This window comes from Styela clava, chromosome 15 (assembly GCF_964204865.1).
Source record: "Styela clava chromosome 15, kaStyClav1.hap1.2, whole genome shotgun sequence".
Classification (NCBI taxonomy): domain Eukaryota; kingdom Metazoa; phylum Chordata; class Ascidiacea; order Stolidobranchia; family Styelidae; genus Styela; species Styela clava.
In genome coordinates this window covers 10,745,836-10,770,416 of record NC_135264.1, presented here as the reverse complement: position 1 = coordinate 10,770,416, position 24,581 = coordinate 10,745,836, and the positions used below count along the sequence as shown (strand labels likewise).

At 33.6% G+C, this 24,581-nt stretch overlaps 1 protein-coding gene across 1 annotated transcript; it reads right to left on the bottom strand.

Annotated features, from left to right (window-relative positions):
- Window positions 1-1,019: 1,019 nt before the first annotated feature.
- LOC120334629 (DEP domain-containing mTOR-interacting protein-like) lies at window positions 1,020-24,142 on the bottom strand. The gene is made up of 12 exons (XM_039402134.2): window positions 23,917-24,142; window positions 23,534-23,673; window positions 23,181-23,309; window positions 22,571-22,685; window positions 22,156-22,337; window positions 7,262-7,439; window positions 5,340-5,407; window positions 4,860-4,914; window positions 4,663-4,780; window positions 4,234-4,338; window positions 3,792-3,950; window positions 1,020-3,469 (listed from the first exon to the last, which is right to left on the bottom strand). The coding sequence occupies exons 1-12, from the start codon at window positions 23,961-23,963 to the stop codon at window positions 3,257-3,259; spliced, it is 1,509 nt and encodes a 502-aa protein (XP_039258068.2). The 5' UTR covers window positions 23,964-24,142; the 3' UTR covers window positions 1,020-3,256.
- Window positions 24,143-24,581: the final 439 nt, after the last annotated feature.

Sequence of the window (24,581 nt, the reverse complement as noted above, 5' to 3'; positions counted from 1 at the left end):
TCTCTGTTAGTTTTGTTAATTTATTTTCGGTGTATGCTACTTCAGCTCAATTTCGTTTAAAAAATGGTAATTTTATATTTTTTTAAAGGCTGTGACTGACTCGATGACCTAACGGTCGCTTCGTCACAGCCTCGTCACAATGCCTTGGAAATTAATTTTGAAATGTTGTATTTTGATTTTGACATTGTTGACGAAATAAAATACTACTACTATCAAATTGCTACCAAACATTAGGAACCTCTTATTAGCAGATAGAGCAGAGCACTGATGTAGGACTGGACAAGTCGATGGTTGGAGAAATATACTGTATGTATGGATTGAGACTTGGGATTGTAATGTCCATTTTAAACAATGAACAAGAACTTTGTTTTGGATAATTAGACTCGTCTGCAGTTTTGGTCTGAATCTGCATATTTGAGTCCACAAGGAACTGCAGTTATTCAGCCAAACAGATCTTAAGAGAGAAATAGGCTATTAACGAAAAGAGAAAAGGTTTCCCAATTTCAATGTTGGTAGCTTTCTTTTGGACAGTTTATAGATCATAGCTTATCCCCCAAAATTGCCTTGGCCGCTGTGGTTGGACAAAAAAAGTCATGCGACTGCAAATATACTCTGAGTTGAAGCTTCTACCGAGATGAAAATGTGTTCGGTCTCAATTATTAAACTCTAATGTAACCCTTAAAGTAGAAATGTACCCCAGTTTGAGAACTCCCGACATATATGACACTAATTTAATCAGTATATCATACGGGTGAACATGAACCCTCAGAACGCAGTCCAATATAACAAGTCATACTTTTCCCTATGTTAATTTTAACACACAGTTGCAGATAAGGTAATGTTTTTTAAGGATAGGCACTAGTAACCACTGTCTTAGCAGAATAAGTCCACACTGGAAAGCTTGATTTCACACCCTACAACTGCAGCTCACGAACACCTAACATAATAAATAATTCTGAATTGTTTGAATCAAGCACCTCAATTTTCATCTACAACCAATATCAAGAAATTGCAACATCTCTCCATCACCTCTTTACATTTCCATTGAATCAACCAAGAACAAAGAAAAACATAAATCAATTGAAAAAAAATACACAAAATAACTAAGGAAATCAGGAATGGAACTAGTTCGGATTATAACGAGGCATCTATTGGGATAACAGGAAAATAGATTGGATACCCTGGTTTGAAATCAACCAATGGCCATACTATTATTTTGACAAATGTATGATATATACTATTTATAGGAAATGAATTCATAAGGGGTTAAGATGGTCTAATCATGATGGTCTCTTTCAAACCAGGGTAACTCAACAAATTTGACAAAATTAAAAATCTACACGGTAGACATAGTATCGTTACTATATTGGACGGAAGGGCATATCAGCATGATTGTGCTTGATTAAAATCAAAATAGGCAGAATAAAAATTAAGCATGCATGATAATATTATATCTGTGATAACAAAAAAAGGCTTGTCGGAAAATAAAATGCAATAGGATAGGATGGTGGGAGTGCAAGCACTGCGGTGGTTATGTACTATAATGCAAATTATTTATTTATATTAGGAATTAATAGCTACAATAAAGATGTGAGACACATATGCAATAGGTACAGATACATCGTACAGGTACAATGTGTACGATGTAACTAAACATTGAATAGTGTGAACATTCAATATGGAGATTTGATACCCACAAGAATGAGCATGCAAAAAAGCTAAAGTGTCAAATGCTAATGGCATGTGTGATGTGTGTTACTGAATATTGTTCATATCGACATCAGCGTAGTGTTGGGGAGGCTTCTCGAGTCATTGACTCAAGTCACATTTATTAAAAACTCCGAGTGACCCTAGTCATCAAAATGAAGAGACACAGACTTATCATCGGCTAACTGTCATGAAGGTTAACTCAGATATTGACTCGACTCGAGTAGTTTAAAGACTTTTCCTCAAGTGTAGTATATATTGGTACTTATTTCAATTTAAAATTTGAGAAAACTTTAAAATAAATAACATTGTTTGAGTGTTTGATACTAGATGAAAGTTCACAGAGGAGGTAAATAAGGATTGAAAAGTAGGTGTGATGAATGCTGAGAATATAAGAAACGTTTTGAACCCTGATCACGTTCCAGTCTTTTAATTAGATAACTTTGGTTGGGGATATGAGTGTATGACAAATATTAAGTTTAGTTCATCTCATTGATAATTTTAGCTCTTTTATGGCAAATGTCAAGATTCGTAACTATATTTTAGACAATTTGAATTACCAAGCACCACTGAAATTGTAGTTCACTCCAGTATTTCATACCATATTAACAATTTTGAAATTTGTTTCAAAAATTTAACTTTTGGGTACAACTGGAAGAATATAATTTTAGATGTTTCTTCATTATTTTACTCAAAATTACTGTACACCGTGAAAAATGTTAACAAATAGTAAGATCCCTAATATAGGGACAATCAATTACGGTATTTATCCTAGCTCTGATGCTGTTAGGTATAAAAAAGAAACTTAATTAATAGTTGGTAAAAAACATTGAACTGATGCATGTTTTAGTATTTTCTAGTTATTTAGAAACTTTTCAGTCGTTTTGAGAGTTTATAAATTTAAATTCTCTGTTTTTATAATTCACTATTAAAATAATTGAATTCTCGGTAATTAGATATGTCTGGACTACAGACGATTAGTGACCAAGAAATAGTGAAAACATTTTAATGACTAATATTTTGCATTGAGAAAATTCAAGTGTCAATCAAAAAAGTTGTTAAAATATGTAATCAAAAAGCCATTTTAGTTGGAATTTAAAGTTGTGCCTAAAATAATGAAAAAAAAACGGCGTCTAGAGCCGATAAAAAGAAATCAGATGGAAGTTGCAATTTTAACCTTGAATGAAATTGAAGCACAAAAACATGGAAATAAAATGTGACAAAAAATCACCATATTTTCACCAAAAAAACTTTGGAAAGTAAAAATCTCACTCGAAAGAAAATGAAATCGAAAAATGTTGAAAATAGGGATTTATTTACAGGGGAGAGGGGTTATACGTGCAGAATTAGAGCTAATTGCTAATTGGCAGCTCATATGAATACAGCGATTTTGAAAAGCAGTGTTGAAAGCGATTTCGAAAAGCAGATATTCTGGTTGAAAGACATTAAACTAAAAATATGGTCAACATTTGGTATCGGACAAATAAAATTGATACTATCTTCAAGACAAATCCGAACAGTCAAATGTCAATCGACCAAAAACAGTGTTTCAGTGAATATATTTCAGATTAGAATTGTTCAGTATTACACCAAAGTCTGAACCTTTCCGCTGTTTTTTCATCCACGGCTGCGCACTTGGCAAGTTAGTCGGACGGGTGCTGACCGGGACGCTTTGCCGACGAAGACCTAGTGAGCTGCTTAAATGAGAAAGCACAGGCTTTGGAATATGCGTGTCAGCTGGTTGAGATAACTTCCGCAAATCCTAAAAAATTCAAAATTTTATTATTAATTAAACGAAGGGGTCTTGTTTCATAAATTTGTAATAAAGAATTATACAATTAAAATTTTCCTGAATACAAGTAAAGTTACAATTGCAAGTATTCATACATGCTACCTACTCTTATCAGGCAATTGTTTCTAAGCCTAAAATATTGAATATTTCAAATGGCAATATTAATCTCAAATAGAAATTTCAAACCATGGTCTGGAATATTCTACTACATTGTCTCAAAGCATCAGATAAAACATATAAAGAATAAAATAGCTTATAGAACCACTGCAGTTAAAAATGCAAAGTCACTTACTGTATTCTGTTTCTGCAATGTCAAGTAATCTGATTCATTTTTAGGCACCATCACTGTCATTAATAAACACTTTGGCCCGTTTAATATTAAATCTTCAATTTCTGTGTGATTTTTCCGCGTCACATCACGATTATTAATTTCAGTGATAAATTGCCACGCCTGTAAATTCCAAAGACAAAGATGTTAGATACATGCATAAACACAAAAAACTATGATTGAGTATATTAATAGGGCATAAACAGATGGTTAATCATGCATATTATGTTGATTGAAAAGTTGATGGCAGATATTAGGTCATTGGAATTCAATTATTTAGAATTTTCTAAATTCAAATCTATTCCCACTGAGACATACTATTAACCAATATGACAATTTATATAGTTACATATGAGATAAACATAAATATTTCAGTTTTTTGAATAAAAAAGTAAAAAAAACATACCTTAAGGCCTGATTTTCCTGCAGGGGACTCAGGGTCGACAATTTTGACATAACAAGGTGATGACCCTCTGATTATAAAGCCGTATCCTACAGCGTCAGGGTAAATCTGAAGAGATAAAAACAATCAGTGGAGGAACTTATTCAATACATTGTGTATGACTCTCAGTTAGCACAGAAATTGTATAAATTATTATAATGTATTCATTGTTGATTGGAGTAGCTTGTTTCTTTCTCTATGCATTTGTGTTATTTAATCAGTATGCAATCGATGCAACAAAAGTACAAAAAGAATCCAAACGATTTAATGGACTGGTTCAGAAGTCTTTTTCTAAAGTTTCGAAATATTGATGTGGCTTTCTGGCAAATTCATCGAGATGTATACAAAATCTGATGCTACATATAGCAATAAATATAACTCCTGATGACGTACCCTAAACTCTCTTCTTGTAAAAGGGGCATCTGGATGAGCTAGTGCTTCTGCGGTTATTTTACCACCATGTTTTAATAGCGAGGTATAGGTCGAAGTTGAGGTACTCGATGATACAACTCTGAAATTGCAAAAAAAAAATTAAATTTTAGTATATATTTGGACAAATTTTTACAGTAGGATTGAATAAGATTGCTTACAATGCATGTTCATTGTACCCAGAATCATCTGATCCAATAGATGAGCTTGACGTGTCTGAAATTTAAAGAAATTTTCCTTTATTTTAAGCATTGATCAATATTTTTTTGTAATTCAAAAAAATATTTTTTAAGAATACTATAAAATGATATTAAAATTTTTCTTTTTTGAAGTTGAATCACAAATTGACTGAAATTTTATAAAATATAATTTATAAAATATCATGACTTTGAACACAAAATAAATTCATTTAAAATGTAAATTATTCGAAGAATAAAATAGAAAATAAGAATTCTAGGATGATATACTATTAGAATATAAACATAATAGACCATTTGGAAAACCTTTGAATCAGATTTTCAAAATGATATGCCACAATGCACAATGTGTACATAGAGTATTTTGGTTTCAGCATTCAATTAACGCGTTGCAAAATTTCTCAATAACGTGATTATTTAGTACAAAGGCACAATTTCACTTACTTTTCCGTCTTTTGTTGAGACCTTTTGAATCTTGTACAGAAAGATCAAGTAACTGACCACTCAATTGCCTGAAAATACAATACAACACAGTTAATTACAATCCAAATAAATTGACCATAAATCAGTTTTTGCCCTGAATGTCTGCAATAACATGATCTATAAATATACAAGAAATTTGGAAACTAAATGAAAAATTAACGTTCAATAAAGAAAGTGGGAATAAGTGGCATATGAAAATCATCGATGCTCCAGAAGTATGTGTACCAATATCGAGGTAACTAATTTTGTTCGCTTATTTTACGTTGTGTAAAGGTACTGAAACCTATGGGCAGGGGGATAACACAGACAGTTCCTAAACTTGTGATAGAACAAAAATAGGGAAAATCGGAATAAAATAATGGCCTAACCCTAACCTGGTACACATACTACGGGAGTACCAAAAAATCAATAACATATAATTTGTTCACAAATTAAAAGCACTATTGTAAATCGCCACTTATCGGCCGTAAAGTTATCAGCTATCATACCTCTACAACCAGTTTCTCTATTATCCATTTACAGCCTGATATGTACACAGATGTCAAGCAAACTTGAGGTTAAATATTAAATAAACCCTTTTAGAATTAATGATAGCCTATTATTAGCATTTACACAGGGGGCAATGTATACAAAATTATACAAGAGTCGGAAAAGGTGTATGTGGGGTGTGGCATATTTGAAATTGCCACGTGTCAGTGTCAAGGATTGAATAAATACCATAGTCTAGCAGTTGAATGAAAATATGGCAAAAAACAAGAAATAGGCCACTCCCTTGTGTTAGTATATAGAAATAATAGACGGAAAGCTATAAAAACAAGTTTTAATTCTTTCAGTATGCAAATTAAAGACTGCAGAACTGAAAATGGAAAAAAAATGAACATTTTATTGGGTCCCATGATATCATCATCCACAGGAATGTAAATGGCGATAACTTATGATAACTGTTAGCAATGAAATTCCAGACAAATACTTCCTTCAAAACATAGTTATGGTTACTGTTAAACATTTGGGAAAAGTTACCGAAATTTGAAGGTTATATACTATTGAATGTTAATGTGAGTTGTAATATTTTTTTGATGGAGATTCGTAATACCTCAATCAATTCACAACTTTTGTGTTTGGAATTTATGAAATACAGTCAGTCCATATCGTCATAATGATGGAATGGACTATCAGACATTTGTCAACAAAAAACGTTTTAGGAAATCTTAAAAAGAGTTGTTAATTCTTAAGGAGTGCTCAGAATGTGCGTGATTCAGACCAATTTTAAGAATGAACTATTGCAGTTAATAATTTACAGATATATATATATATATATAGTGACTGAGCGGTGTAACAAGGTATTAAAATACAGAGATGGCGTGTCCAGGGCGGGGCATGTCGAGCCAACATTCTCATCTCTTAACAAGGTCAATAAAAGGTTAGGGATACATGCCAGTGTCAAGACAGTTCATAAATGAGAAAATCATCATGAGAGAAAATTCAAAGCCACATTCGAGATAAATAAATACCTTTGTGTGAACAAAGTTGACTTAGGGAGTTACCTAGTTCGTAAGGTCATAATTTAGATAACGACAGGTAATACTTCGAATTATATGATGGGAGATTCATTGAATATTAGTATGAAATCAAGTCTGAATTTTAGGTTTTCGATGGTAATGAAGTCTGACATAAATGATTAAAGAAAGCTTGCATACACAAAAGCTTTTTTATTCAAAATTTAGTTTTCTTGGAGTTTGGAGATAATCTCGAATTATTTATTTTCAACCTGGAATCGAAAGTATAAGTGTTTTTTTACAGGGTTTGAATTTTGAGCCGATACTACATTTTTACAGGCTCCTCAGCTGTGGTTTAAATTAGAATTGAACATTAAAAATACCAACCTAACATGCTGAATTTTATTGTCTCCATTTTCTATTGCGCTAGTAGATGCGATCTGTTTTGAAAACGATGAATTTAAAAGTGACACAAAAGTCTGTAACATCATTGGAGGACTGCCATAAGAAACTCCGAAGAGGTAGAAAGGACGTCCATCAGTGAATTCTGTAACTTGCTTAGAGGCTGAAAAACAATATGCTTAAATGAATATAGATGGCAGCAATAAAATGTTGACAGAATATCTGAATTAGTTACTGAAAAAAAATACAAATGAGGATTGTTTTTAGGGCACAAAATAATTTATTTTTCAAGACACAAATTTTTTGATCATGTCCTATACGAAACTACATCGAAGGGTTTTTTCAAAGTTGTCAAACAATTTAATAGACATAATATTAATTTTATTCGAGATTGTGCATGCATGATTTATGAAATAATTCTAAATAGTTTAACTTCGAACTGACTTTTGACATATGATGTCCAAACAAAGAATAGGCTTATACACCTTTCCACTTAACGGAGACTGATTAAAATTTTTGGGGCAATAAAAGAAAGTACCGGTACTGAATATATATCATATTCAAAATTCACTATAATGTTCCCTATTTGTAATAAATAAACTGTTGGTTTCATTTTGCTCATTAAAGCAAGTTTATCTTCCTTCAAATATAATTCAAATAAACTAAAAAAATAAACTTTATTCGATTTACCAATCATTTAAATGAAGTTAGATCAATACTACACTACCGGTACTAAATAAAATTGAATAGTTCAATAGTTCCAGACACCATATGACAGGAAGCTAGGTAGAGCAACTATAAACACATAACAATATCACAGGAAAGGATAGGGAAGTCTTAACCTAGTGCTGAACAGATGGTAACAAACATAGGGAAATCAATAAAAAATGAATAATCATACAACAAACCATTTTTTTCTCATTATTTATACAAAGAATATGAAAAATACAACGCCCAAAAAACGCCCACGTATTCATGTTTATTTATATCAAATTATAATAGTATGATCGAAAATAAATGCCAAGCCAATTACGTAGTTAGCACTTTGAATTTGTATAATTGGCCTGAGAAAAAAATTTATAATGATATAAAATGCAAAGAGTGAAACCGCGCCCACTCTGAACCGAAAGTATTTTACAGTTGAGAAACTACACAACGACATATCAGGTCAAGCAACATTCCAAACCGCCAAAATGACCTCTCGAAAGAATTACGTAAGATCTTATTTATTTATCCTCGTTATATAAAATCAAGGTAGGCCCACATATCAGGCATGCAGTCGCAAACCAGTCCATACCTGGTATCGTTAAATGAATTAAGCTTCTGATCATATCGGTCAGATGATACGAGAGATCACAAAATAAGTTGTAATTCGACACGGGACATTATCCGATACTTTTCATCGAAAATGGCGGGAAAGTGTTGTGAATACCATCGAAATTTCAACAAAGGGCGTGCTCATGTTAAGACTGTCAGGTGTGGGTCATAAATAAAACCGAACGGCCAAACCCATTTAATACACGATGCCGGAACTGTTTCCCTAGCTACTCGAATTGTTTCAGTAGTCTACGACGCACATATTTGAAGACACCGGTACCGTACGGTATGTTTTTGAGGCGATCGAAAACGACTATGAAATCTCTATAGTAAACACTGTTAAAATGCGGTTTGTTTCGCGTCACAAATTAAGGGCGTCAATTTGGCCTTTCCGTGGCGCCTAATTTGCTGAAATTATATGTTATCGACGGGTTTTTGTTTTATTTCGCGAAGAAAAAGGGGCGCTAAATATAGCCTGTGAAAATCGACAATATTGAACGTCCTAGAGTTCATTTACAATAACAGCCATGTGCTTTACGCTTGATTGCAATTTTATACCTCAAAGGCATTGTGAGAAATCGAGTCCGCAGACGAACGAAAAACAAACGTTGCTCGCGACTTTACAAGACCATTGTTATTATGTCACGCGTTTCATGCTTCACTGGTACGCGCCACGCAAACGTCTGAGATCTACAATACCAGCATTATATATATTTCAACATCAAAACAAATAAAATAAAATCCAGTTCTAACCGGTTCCAAGTCGATGACACACAATGATTTTCAACCTCATACAATATTGGCTGGTCATGTTTACCCGATTATTTTTGAAGGCAAATGAATGATCGTGAATTGATTAAATATTTTGGCCAAACATTGAACCATGAATTGAAAAGAAAAGATACCATTCAAAAACGGAACTTATGTAATTTCGAAATACAGACATAATTAAAAACTTCAGTTGGATATCACAATTACAGATTTCGACAATTTAATAAAACACAATGTATCTTAGTTATTTGGATAACCGTTGGATAAACAAATACGGTACTTATTTTTTTCGAAGTGAAAAGTTGACAAATACTCTAGTAAGCTTTGCAGAAGGGACATTGGGTATGCATATTACGTTACACGCAAAGATAAAGCAAAAAGAGTCCCCACTTCCGACGTATAATGTTCTCAAACAATTCTTCTCGTTGAAAAACAAATCATCCATGCAAGAAACCCACCGCCGTTCGGAAATCACCACTTCACAAAAGTGTGCAGATTCTTATATGTTCCTAGTATGATCGATTGTTGGGCCAAATTTGCTGTCAGTTACATAGAAGGTTAGTCAGGGATAAAATTTCTTGCAAATAATTGAACGGTGCAAAATCGAAATGTCATGCGCGGGTTATATCTGATAAAAATACAACGGAATTATGGATGCGATTTATGAGTAAAAATACCAACAAGAACAACATAATAAAAAAACGATCCAAAGGTCCATTTCGCGTCCAATAAGTACGGTGCATGACACAGAAAGCGGATCATATAGTATGCAAATTATCCGCTTTCACGCACAAGAATTTCACTTTTAATGTTTATTACCGATTTGACCACCAGAAAAACTGTAATATGTGCGCTTCAACAAATTTTGTAATTTCAAGTAATATTGAAACAATACGATTTTTTGATCGTTATACTCTTTAAATGAAAATAACTGACAAAAGTCAGTTTTGGACGACCAGTTATCATACATGAAATATGCTAAAACGAGATATTCAAAAAAAATATTCATTTCGAAAGACGAGAAACCAAGATTACACCATCAAAGCTATAAAATAATGGGTAATAGCCTTCATACTCAAAGCTGCCTCCGCGGAAGATCTCGACAAATATTTGTTTTATATGTCGCATTCAAGTGGTGTGAAACACAAGCCAATACGCAAATTATTACATAGCATTACGCCATATTACGGACAGTTTCTAATTAAATATACTTTCTCGACTTCGACTGAGGTTTTGAGTTTAAAAACAATTGTCATCATTTGGCGTTGATATTCGGATATCCGGCCTCGATTGTGATCGTAATGGCGGCCTAAATAGCTAATCAATAACGAAGCATTTAGTCACTACAAAATGCGTTTGATATTTGGATTTCTAATAAATTTAAACGTCGACATTCTTTTCTCAAATTTCTTTCAAAACTCGGCGATCAGAATGCAAGAATCTTCATCATATCAGATACAAATTTTATTCATGGTATATAAAATCACCCGGCGTTCAAAATCATTCAAAAGACTAATGGCATAACATATGAGTAACTCGTTCGAAAACGATACCTGGCGCAGTAGGCCAACGAAACCGCAATGAGCATTCTCAAAACTAAGTTCTTATTTTAAAAAGTGACGTAACGATTCAAGTAAAATCGAAATGAATGACCGAGAAGAAATAAATGGATTTCCTCCAATTCAATTCAATGCCCAGGTCAATCTAAGCACCGTAGTACATTGAGCATGGGTAGCTGTAAAATTAACATGGTTACAGTGAGCATAAAATGTGTTAGAGAAGTAAATATTCTTCTGATTTGTTATCATTCATAGATCGACTGTGGAAGATTATGGAGATATAGATTTATATTGAAGTCCAAATCCTTTCGAGAGACAATTTTGACTCGCCCATGTGGAACAATTGCTGATGGCAAGCCATTGCATATTCCAGATAAGTCCTCAACCGTTACTAAGCCGAGTGTTCATTCGATTTTGAAGATAGGTACAGGTTGACTTTACCAGCGCACAGTGCCGAATAGGGCTTTGGAGATGTGGTGAAGATAGTTTATTCGCATTGTTCGGTTCAATAGATGGACTACACTAGACAAAAATTTGTTTTTTTTAAGGCGTACATTTTCTTCAAATATCGGGACAGTCTTCCGAACGCAGCATTTTGAAAGTCACTTATATTAAATACATTCACAATATACTAAAATAAAAAGAGAAGAATTTGTCATCATGATCAAGTTGTAAAATTAAAAAAAAATCAGGATAATCGTGATCCAAGTATATCGCGATCATAAAACATGGAATGCTCGCAAACAAAATAGCAAATCGTGGTGCCACGATAGCGTAAATTTAACAAAAAAAATACAGGAAAAAGTTCGCTTCAATCATGTAACATGATATGAAAAAAAATTTGAAACCACCACGAGGAAATAAGGTAAAAGTTGAGGAAATTGGGAAAATTGATTCACACACGCCAAAAAGAAATCAATGGCGAATTCGGGAATCGGAATTCGAGATTAACAGTATATGTCCCAATGATGGATTGTGAACAATCAAAGTATAGAGCTTTATCGAATAACTATGACAAAACTCCACAAGAAATATGGGTAATAAAAATCTTGACGAGGGATGATAATATACGTACCATTCAGGTGGACCACCAATTAACGCTCACACTATGAGATAAATTCCATATTGCAATTTTTTTATTTTTCAGTAATAAATATTGCTTAGGTTAGTTGGGTATATAGAAAAATAATAACATCTGACAAATTTAAAAAAACACACATATTTTAACTTTTATTTCATGGAAATGCAGTCGAGTCGAGGTGAAAGTTTGTGTATAGTTACTTGGTAAATTAAAATAACATATAACGTCAAATCTTTCTTGGTAAGCTTCACATAACACAAGCGCACACACACATTTTTTCAAACGACCGTCGTTGAAATTCACATCACATATGTGGTGCAATCCTTTTCAGTAAATTCACATAAAAGATATTGACAATTCTTTCTTATCAGACATACCTGTTAGAACGTCATCATCTTGAAACGTAGATTAATTAAATACGGTAATTGATTTTCACAAGTCGTGATCATTAGTTCTTAATCGTTTCATCATCCCCCAAACCTATTAATTACCCAAAAAGCTATAATCCACATCATTTAACCCGTTGATATAAAAATAAAACAATGGTTTTCATATAATTTTGAATTTTCTTTAATAATATTGATGTCATAATTCACATATCTATTCAACTGATTCCGTTTTCCTCGTTACTACATGGATACTCTAGTAATTTTTACAATAGCTGACGACGTGTCTACTGGGAAAGTTAACTGCATATATTGATTTGAAAAGTCGTGATATTTGGACTACATAGTCAAAATTGCACGGCCATTTTTGATCAATCGTATACGTGTGTATTCAATGTAAGAATCATGCTTAATCAATGATCAATCTAATTTTAATTTGCAAATGACAGAAAGACTGTCTAATACAAAAAGAGACGGTTGACGCAAGTCCAATCACATTTAGATTTCGATTAGCGAGTAAAGAACGTGATTCTCGGTTGTACTCTGTTCATTTTCCTATGAATATTTACTAGTATCGAGAAATTTCTATCTGTGGCATTGTCAGGAATACTGAGGGGGAGATCAAGGGAAATAAAAAATGAGATAAAGTTTAGGAAAGCGTAGGGTATATGTAGAAAAGTGGTTTCATACTTTTTCAACCTGTTTTCAGACTGGACACTTTGGTCACTATTTTTTTAGCTTGATAAATTTTCTTAGAAGTTAAAAATTTTAAGGAACGTTATAAAATTTAAACCACGTTAAGGTATCGGATACGCCTTACGGGTACCAGTATTTTATCCAACTATTGAATATATGCGATATCGGCCTTTCCAAAATTTCCGACACAGGGAGGTGTATAATCCGGGGGATAAAAAGCCACCAACAAAGGCCACGCTATTGTAATGTACAACCTCCAACCTATTGAAATATAGTCCATTTGGAGAGTGTTGGCGTAATTATCGTCTTGGACAAGTAAAGTTATCAATACCTTTTAAGTACGTGGAAGGTTATATTAGCGTAAGTCGGGTCAAAAAACTTTCAGCAACTTTTCAATTTCGAATTCAGAGGGATATAGATTATATATAAACTTAAAAATGAAAATAACGTCATTATTAACAATATGTGTTGTGCTATTCCTCGCTTTGGACAATCTTCAAAGATGTCATCTAGCTCAAGCTCAAGAAGCCAGTGGGAGCGGTGAAGTAGATGAATCGGACGGCGGACTACCAGACCAAGAGTCTGAAAGCGATCCAGAAGACCAAGAATCTGGGAGTGGCCCAACTGACCAAGAATCCGGAAGTGGTCCACCAGATCAAGAAAGTGGCTCCACAGACGAAGAATCGGGGAGTGGTCCGCCGGACCAAGAAAGTGGAAGTGGTTCCACAGACCAAGAATCAGGGAGTGGTCCGCCGGACCAAGAAAGTGGAAGTGGCCCCACAGACCAAGAATCAGGGAGTGGTCCGCCGGACCAAGAAAGTGGAAGTGGCCCCACAGACCAAGAATCAGGGAGTGGTCCTCCAGACCAAGAATCTTATAGTGGCTCCAGAGTCAAAAAAACGCGAAGTGGTCTTCCGGACCAAGAATCCGGTAGTGGTCCCACAGACCAAGAATATGGTAGTGGCCCCACAGACCAAGAATCCGGTAGTGGCCCCACAGACCAAGAATCGGGGAGTGGTCCACCAGATCAGGAATCTGGGAGTGGAGACCAAGAAGAAGCAAGCATCCCTCCTGATCAAGAATCTGGAAGTGGTCCGGAAGATCAAGAATCCGGCCCACCAGACCAAGAAAATGGATCAATTTCAGAGGAATCAGGCAGTGGTTCCGGAGATGATGAAAATTGAAGTTCTATATTTGAAAATATTTAAAGATGATCTTCGAGCGCACAGGCACGCCGTGATTAGTGCAATTATTTACCATTTCTTCAAAATTTTATTTAATGAAACCTCAACCATTCCATGTTCCATAAGCTAATGTTAATATTTTAGTAGTGTGGATTCTATATGCTTTTTAACATTATTTCAACTCTTCAGTGTTCGATCAAGATATCGTCCGAAAACATGATGTTATCGAAGAAGATATTTTCATTTTTTTTACAAAAAAAAAAAACACAAAAAAGCATTGTTTGCAAAAAATAACTTGTTTACGATAAATACTATATATAAGAATAGAACGTATATAATCTGTGGCTAAGTCGTCTGCACGCTAACACCTCGAGCGTGTAAAAACGGCGAACGTTTTCAAGTATTATTTCAGCATTTCGCCTTACTTGAACTTGACGTTAAGCAACCGAGATTGCATAATCCAAATTAGTTGACCGTGAACTTATATTAAGCAATATCATTTTAGGTAACAATTGTAACCCTTGCAGCTTCATATCATTTTAATTAATAGGAACTTCAATACAACTATTTTTTGCTTGATATTTGTTTGGTTAATTTTATTTTCTAAACGCAATAATCAACGAGACTAAATTAGGGTAATATTTAAGGTGGGCGTGATAATAGAAAAATAAGAGAAGCCTATGATCATAAAAGGGTTACGTTCTGCCGTGATAACAAGAACACGCTGAAAACTAATTTCGCTTTAAGATGGCTTGGTAAATCAGTAATATCAAATCAGGTTTAATACTTTTACATTTTTTGTTTCTCAAATCAATATATTTTTAATTAATTTTCCGTTTTATCGGCTGCAGGGATCGACATCAGGAATTCTTCCTACCGCATACTGTTGTATAATGTCTCCATATCGCCATGTATATCAGTTCCAATACATTTTGAACTTTGAACATAATACCTTCAGGCACAAAAAACAATGTTTGTGGATAGCATCGCTATGAAAAACAATTCCAAAACAAATGGAATGTCACAGCAATTGTTGCGAGGTCCGAATAATCTAATAAATTCGTAGCGAAAGAGAAAATTGAAAATATATTAACATGGCTATCAGCGACTCGTGTTTTGTAGTGAATTGCGCTTGGCAAGGTTATCATAATTACTTGTACATTAAAAACAATTTACAAATTTGTCTGCAGCCTACATTACTAATATGAATCACCGTCTCTTCTTAACGGCCCGTGAAGTGATTTGCAAATAAGTATAAATTGTTCATTGCGGCATATGAGGCATTTGCAAAATAACGGAGCTTATAATTTTTACATTCCTTCACGTAGCCGTCTGGTCTTCGCAACATAACAAAACAAATACGGGTTTTCTTGACCCTAGGAATACTTTTTAAAAAAAATAGAACAGTTGCCTTGAATTTATGCGTAATAATACCATTTGTCAAGTGGAAAAGCAAAATGACAAAATGAAAACAAATAAGCTGATAGTCCGAGGAGAACTTTTAGGAGTCTTCATAGTCGTAAACAATATCAAAACAGGAGAAGCAAATCTTGTACTGGGCGAAACAAAAAACCTCCCACATTAAAAAAGAAATAAATAAGTAGAAGTGTAGTATTAGGAATAGAACAAGTAGAACCCAAAATTCCCGTAAAATTGAAGATATTGCTCGATTTGCTACCAATATATTCATGTTTAATAGGCCTACCTCAAAATAAAGTATGTATAACCTTAGAATCGAAGCAAATTTGGGGCGATGCCATATTCCGAAAGTCCATATGGAACAAATCCGGTATAGGCGTGGTCAAATTACTATTATGGCTCAGTGTACTAAGTTTCAGTGCCAATGGCATTACCTTGGGGAATGTGACCATAATACTTATGATTCGATTGATACGCTGAGGTTGGCCATCATATTCAAAAATATCTTACAAGACAATGACGTCGTAACGTAGGCATATGTTGAGCGGGGAATCATTTACATGCAAATCAAAAGGCTATTTATTAAATTGTAGAAATCCCCGCTTTAATGTGTATGACCCGCAGCTGTTATCGTCAGAGCATACTACGCCACTAACCGATGTCATAGAAAATGATGTATTTTTGAAAAACGAAACCTACTTTATGGAAAACTTTCAACTTATTGATTCTTTAACAATTCACAATTCACAATTCTAAATAGTACAATATAGCACAACATTTGAAAGATGAAAGTAACAGGGTTAAAAGTATGCTTCCCTTCGATCATTAGATAGTGATTTCCAAAGTGACTATTCACTTTGGTGATAGCCAAACATGTTGAAAAAAAACAACAGGATATGACTCGGCGCATCATTCGGAAGGCTTTTTTCCTTTGAGAGTGGTAGCGTTTTTGGGCTACTATGAGATAGAATAAGTTGGTATGTGAATATAAAGATATTGTTATCAAGATCACATATATTCACGTGTGGATAACCTAAATTACAGTTTTTTTTGCACAATACATTTCGATTTTTGCGCATCCGGAGTGCTACATTATAACCCATGGTTTAGCCGTTAAAAATATCAAAAGACTTTAAGACTACGACACGAAATTACACTATTCACGCATATACAAGTCGTGAGATATAATAAAAAAAATAAATGATGATAACATGACCTGAAATCGCCAAGTGACCTTAACTAGGTTGAATGATTTGCATAAGCCCTCGCTACAAGCTGGTATTGGAAGCTGGCCGTACCTAATCTTTACACCAGTGAAAATAGATTAACGTACCCGTGAGCCGGTACGACAGCACAAGCTATTAATCAATATTATTCAAATTGTAAATTTATACAAGATAATGATGAACGTTAGTAAGTGAGTGATATATAAACTTAAGGAGAAAGGGCATAAATATGACATCATTTATAATAATTGATTGCGGGGAATGTCCGCGTAGAAATAGTTGAACGGAATGGTGATAAAATAGAAACGCATCATAATTAAAAAAGTATATCATAAAGAGATTTCTAAAATGGCATGCATCTAAAATTTATTGCAATGACGAACAAGATGTAACAAATATTTGGAACTCGATTTGGGAAAGCCGTTGTACAAATCATGATGACTGAAATGCATCTCACCATTTGGGGTTCTTTTTCATTACAAAACGGTACACCAATCGATATATGTACTATCGAGATGGCATTTCAATCATAATCGACAACGCTTTTAGACGCGCAACACTTGAAAGCGTACAAGCTAATTTTGATAACCCCATTTCGCGCCTAAATAAGGACGACGGGAAGGCGGCATTGTCGACAAAAATGGAGGCGTTTCGAGGGCGTGGTCGACTTATTGATTCGCAAATATAGTCTGATATCCTAATAAAAAGAGTAATCTTCTTGGCGACGTGACATATCGATGGGGAAAAATGGAGGCATTTTCACCTTGGTTCAACCGCCTCGTTTGTTTAGTGTTATTAATTGTGTTTGCAATTATGAGTAACAACATCACTCAAACGCTGTAATGTTCACCACAAGTAAATATGGAGTTACAGGCAATGGGAACGCATAGATCGCGGTGGTAGGTAGTTCACCATTACCTGGCCAGCGCCAAATGAAGTATAAAATAAGATAAAGTATGAAGTAGAAAAATGGTTTCTTCGATTGATTTAAGACCAGATGACATAGTATATTACAAAGAATATTCACTTTTCTGAAATGTCCATATATTTAACGAAAATGAGCAACTTCAAAGGATAATGAGCGATATAAAAAGAACGGTCTGTGCTACGTTTGTTGGGCGCCATTTAAACGCTCAAATGAAAATGACCTTAACAATTTTGTTAGAGACAAGGCACTCAGTAAAAAACAACAAAATCATTTCCAAATCCCATTTCACACTTTGTTTTTGTTGTATGTTATGATCAAAGTGTATTTCACAATGCAACACACACAATCTTTATCGAAACTCGATTCGATTTGTGTATCCATTCCCATAGAATCATAGATACTCTATAGTTACGGAAATGTCTGTTATAATAACAGATTAGGGTTAGGTCATTGAGGTCTGAAACTGGAATATGACACGGGACAGATTGCCGTCAAAACAAATTTCGCAAATGGAGCACAGACCATTGTAATACTAAAATACATTCACCACACCGATCGGTACACAGTCGAGCGTCGCGTATAAATAAACATATTTTTTGAATTGGGAACACAAGGCGAAGTTACAAAAACATCAAATCCGACATGAAAAAATATTTCATTTAAATTCATGCTATTTATTTTTAGGTGTGCAAATTTTTGCTTTGAATAAGGCTACAAACAAGCACATTTTTCCAAAATTGGAATCACTATCTTTCGACAAATTTAAGGGCACGTTGATAAAATCAAAAAATTTTAATACCTCTGGAATATCATTAGGACCATAAAATATTAGACACACTGTAAACATAAATATTAGTCTTTTGGGATTATATTTGCAATCTCAATAAGGCACTTAGAGGTGCATTACGAGCGAGTAGTCCAACGCCGTCAAAACAAATTTTAAACAATTATTATTAAAGTGTAAGTTAAATTTGTAATCCGTGAAAAACAAGTAAAACAGAATTACAAGTACTATGTTATTCTCACAAACATTTTCTGTGGTAATAAGTAACAAATTGGTTGACCAAGTCATCCACTTTTGTCTCGTCTATCAAGTGGAATTAAAAAAAAAACAAATTTGTTGGCTTAATATTCTTATAATGATTAACACTGATTTATAATAGGTAGTTCCATCGCTTTATTATGTACAATTATGTAAAATTAACCACGCCAATTTATGATCTTTCGTTTGCGTTGCAGCGAAACGTCGAAATTTAAGCTGATGAACTTTTTAGTGCCAAGTGGTGCCAACCTGATTGTGTTTATGACTGATCCACAGTTCAAGCACTTTAAAATTGAGCTTTTCACAATTGTTTTATAACCTAATCTTCTTATATATACAGTACAAAACAGTCTTGTTTTAAAAAATGGAAAAAATTTTTGAGTTTACGTATTCTTTCGCCGACTATGGGATAAGAATTATGTGTGGTATTGAATCATGCATGACATGGCAATTCTTACTTAATAACGATATTAAACTTTGACCCGATTTTAGTAGGAAGCGGAAACGCGACATGCTATTGATTGATATGAAAAAATATAATCGCAAGACTTCGCGTGTAAAGAAATCTAAATATAGACCAAACGAAACTTGATTGAAACCCAAATCAGCAAATGAGCATAGACAGAGCTGTCTTGGTCCTCATATCTATCTGTGAAATACGGTATACCTTTTATACGGTATACCTCACACCTTTCACTCGACCAGACGTTACGCTAATATTCTTGAGAACGACATATGACGTCATATTGCAAATGGCCGATTAGTCATACACCGTTTAACGCCATGTTCAGCCAAGCCCAGATATATCACCTTTAATTGAATGCCTTTTTCTTACGTAAATTAAACATCCGGATGGCCAGATAGAGTTGTTTAAAAATACTTGTCCTATCAGGCTATCAGTTAAAAAAATTTATATTTTATCCAAGACCCATCGCTCGTCTTCATTTTATGAGGAACCATAATAATCAAATTTTGGACGTGGCAGTATAATGACAACAAAAGCGGCCACGGCAGCAAAATACACGAACTCACATCGGGGTCAATCGTTCGTTACAGTCACATCATAGTCATGCAAAATTATAAATGTCTCACTTGTATAAGTAGCAGACGACACGACTGCGTGACGCAGACAACAGTGTTACGTATGATGTTACATTACCATAATTGAGCATGCGTTATCACGCAAAATAGCCACGCAACACGTCAACGACTTGCGTGTAGTATAATGTTATTAAATAAAACGGATAGCGATTCTCAATAACTAACATGGCTAAAATTCAGTATTGGAGAAAATGGTGAAGTATTATAGGGAAATTCACCACTCAGCTGCATATTACCAATTCTATCCCCCGAAGCTTTGTAATAAGAGAAACTCAGTAATGGCGGAGTAGGGAAAATCAGTGGACACAATTCTTTTCCCAGTGTTATCAAATATCGAAACTTCATCATTACTCATATAATTCATTATTGGTAAAAACTGAAAAAATGCTTTAGAACATCAAAATGAACCCTCCCATGAAACGCCCCATCGATTAATAATTAAAATATTACTATTTATATGCAGTAAAACATATAAAATAGGATCTGACATGCGTCATTGGATTTTGTTATATAACTTCCATTCATAGTACATTAGCCATATAGACGTTTTGTAAAGAAAAGATGGAAAACTGAATTTGAAGAAAAATTTTTACAAATAATTCATACCTTCCATGGCACGCACACCTACAATTTGGATTATGATAATATGAAGGAATGATAAAAAATTTTTGATTGTAGGACGAAATAATTGGGGCTGTGTTGCACAGACCATAACATAGGAAAGACAGGCTTAGTGAGAACTTTGAACCAGAAAATCTCCTTCTACCCATACCCTTTGGTCTTATAGAATTTATGCTTAATAATATCCCTCCCACAAGGAAGACATTCCATAAATAAACTTTTATTAATGTAATTTTAGTATTAGTGTTCGCAGGTTGGAGTTACTTCCGTAACATGCATGGCATGACATAAACTAAAACAGGAAATCAATGAAATTGCTATAAATAACAGAGTTTAATATGAAAATTTAGATTGAAATTTATTATTAATATTGTTTCAGTAAAATTGGCTTATTTTCGTGATTCCAGTATCAAGATGTAATGTATAATGGTTTGGTATTTCACTTAAAAAATAGGGTAAATTAAAAAAAATAACATTTAGGTTTACAATTTTCTTTTTATTATAATAATCAAAGCAATATTACATTCCTTTCCTGGGTTGAAAAAATTGCGCTCATAGTGAATTGTTAAATGAAAATGAAATAAAATATGCTAGAAAACTGAATTCGAATGAATGTCCACCATTTTTGTATTTTCCGAATTCATGGATATTTTTATATTATATGATGATATAGGGTTGCATTGCAAATTTTTGTAAAAATCTCAAAACATCAATCAAACACGATATAGTTCAGCAGTCACCATAGTGCCTGCCATGCTTACACATCATAGATAACATCCATGCAATGTAAGCGTTCAGATAACACATTGTATAATTTACAACATAACCACATAACTACCAAACACAATGGACACATAGTTGCATCACATCTCATAAAAAGTCAAATATTTGATTTGAGTAAAGTCGCCATAATCTTCCGCTATGTATATTTACTTAAAAATAAATCACAGCAAACGCCAGGCACTGATCGGTGGCACATTGTGCCAGCAATCAGAAGAGATTTACTTTATATAATTCAGGTGGTAAACAATCACTGAGCTATTGTCAAAATTTAAAAAATAAACATGAATATGATCCATATAATTGGGTTATTCAACATCCATAAACAACATAATAAAAATCCCCATTATATTATAAATTATACTTAAGAGCTTCAAGTGTGAGCGAGAAAAACACTTTCACATGTTATGCAATAATATTTTGAACAACGAATTTAGAAAATAAATTACTTTGCCTTAAGCAATGCCATAACACCTGAATGAGGTCAAACACATTTGGTACTCGCAGTAATTACACTAGCATGTGTTATTTCATATCACCATTATAAACAATATAGACATATATGACAAGCTGTTTAAGAGTGCTTAGCTTAGTTAACAAGTGGTTGATACAAACAAAATTCATTTATGCGCTACAGAAGTCAGAAGATAAAAACAAACCTAAGACTACTGAGATAAAATAAAAGAAAACCGATCTTTATGCGTAAGACTATAAAAAAATTTTGTTTCAAATCAAAAAATGAAATGTCAGAAGTCAAAGGTAATTTACCTGGTTTAATTATTCCATGATCAAACATAAGTCTGCATAAACGATTAGCGTCGTCTTTATGTGTTGCAAGTCCATGTTCTATTGTCCAAGCAATCAAGTCCGATCCTCTCATGCATTGGTCAGAAATAAATTCACCATACTCGCACACACGTTGGAGCAGAGCACAGTTTGGACATGTTGTTCTAAAATTCCAGAATTGAGTGCAAATTGACAGCGAAATAAAGACTTCAATTCAAACAGATGGAACCTTAATTTATATGTATATCCAAAATATAGAGCCTCTTACATTCTATTTATTTAAAGTATATTTAATATATGTCAGTAGCATTCTAAAGTGGCAAGTTTCGAGGAATAATCCTTCGTTTCTCAAATTAGACAAAAAATTTGTTTCATGAAAAGGGAATGTTTAACTTACGTTTCGTGTAACCGTTTTCCTTTAACTAAAGCTTCAACCAGACCACAACTTGACCCATCGTCCGTGGTAAATCGATACAAAGAACTGTCATTTTTGAATGGAATTTCTCCATGCACTGTGAAAATCAATAAATATTGAACCAAAAAACACTTTCTATTTACCCTAGATAAAAATGTCAAAATTTAGGCATATATTTAGATCGGTAAAATTTTTAACCATTAATATATTTTTTCAAAAAATAATTGAGACAATCTATTGCATAATAATTGAAACTGGGCACATTTAAAATCAATAACTTGAGCAGATAAAATTTGATAAACAATGCAAATGTTGCATATCAAATGTTTTCAAGGATAAGCATTATCTAATATCTGATATGTTTAGAAAAAAAGATCATTAAGAATATGAATATGCTATGTAAAAGAACATTTAGAAAAGATCCAATATTTTCAATGTCACAGCTGAAACCATAATAAATGATGATCATATCATAAAAAATTTCTAGTTTCAATTCTGCATCTTTATATTTCCAAATAAGGGAATCATTTAAAATTTCTTCCGTGCATAAATCCAATCCATCTTGTCAAAATAATATAGTCGTAATGCTTACAACTGTGCAAAATTCCAAAATCAGCTAATGTCTGCATGACTTGAGTAATGTGTTCTTCTGTAATATCTATTGTTTCTTCTTTATTATTAAAAGCGTCTTCTGACGTCGTCGCTTCGTTATTGTTTTTTTCTAAGAGACAAGAAATACTATAGTAACGAGCACGTTACCGATATCAAATTACGTATTTGTTCCATTGAGACAATCAAGTTTGTTGGAATGTTTCTCCTTCCAGCACAACAAAGTATTGAAAACTTCTACCAGGAATCAACATTCAAGCTTCAGTCTCAAGCTAAACAAGTTTTTGTCAGATTTAAAGATAAGAACCTATTATGTTATGGCAATAGTATTCACACCTGATTTTTCTTCAATTTCAGACCTCCATTCTTTCGTCCACCACTCGACAACTTCACTTCCAACAAAAGTATTTGGATAACTTCGAAACAATTGCCGTCGACTTTTAATAAGAGGGGGTTTCGCAGAAAGTAACCGATTCCTGGAAAATGTTAATTTCTTAACACTCCAATACAAAATCATAGAAATGATGTGATATAATTTGAAAATGAATTTCACGTTATTAGCATAAATCAAATTAAAGCAAAGCTTCATATTCATTGCAGAACAACTGTCTTCATCTCAAAACTCATTATTGAATTAAGCATATATAATTTGACAAAGTAAAATTCACTTCTAAACTGTCAAACACAGTATAATATATCAAAATAGAAATAATTCACACCTCAAATGTTCAGCAAATATGACCACACTTATCATATTCAACTCCATGTCTTTGGATTACTTTTTGAAAATACTCCTGATCCAGATATAGAAGATACAGCACGCGATTCAAAAACTATCACAAAACCAACACAATAGGCTTTGGAACCCAAAATTTTAGGTTCACTTTTTACATATGTTAATTTCAGATCAGAGATTTATTCAGTACTGTATAAGACTAAAAATAGGCTGAAAGTAGAAAAGTTGTATTATGTTAGTGATACAGTAATAAGCAAACATTGTAATATATACAGTATGGGAATTACTGCAGAGCATATTTCTTTTTGATAAATATCAATTTCATGAAGCTTGGTTGCAAGGGTTGTTTTTTCCTGGTGATACTCGGCTTTATCAGGACACAAAACTTGGATGAAGATTATAGTGTTCAGAGGCTTGAGTCATCGACTCGACTTGAGTAGAACTGGGGTTGCCATTCAACCAAAGACTCCTTAAGCGCTGAACTGACTTGAGAAATCTAAATGAAATGGTTCTCGACTCATAACACTGAGAAAGTTCATTTGTTGAAAAAGATACTGCATAGCTTACTTATTACAGGAATACCTCTCAATAACATTTACCAAAAGGCTGCGCAGCTCAGATAATATCTGAATATTCAATACTGGACCT

Coding starts and splice junctions, on each gene's coding strand:
- LOC120334629 (XM_039402134.2), bottom strand. CDS start 23,963: ATGGAGTTGAATATGATAAGTGTGGTCATATTTGCTGAACATTTGAG. Junction 22,686..23,180: donor TTTTGGAATTTTGCACAGTT/GTAAGCATTACG, acceptor TGATTTTCACAG/TGCATGGAGAAATTCCATTC. Junction 3,470..3,791: donor CATTGCAGAAACAGAATACA/GTAAGTGACTTT, acceptor TGAATTTTTTAG/GATTTGCGGAAGTTATCTCA.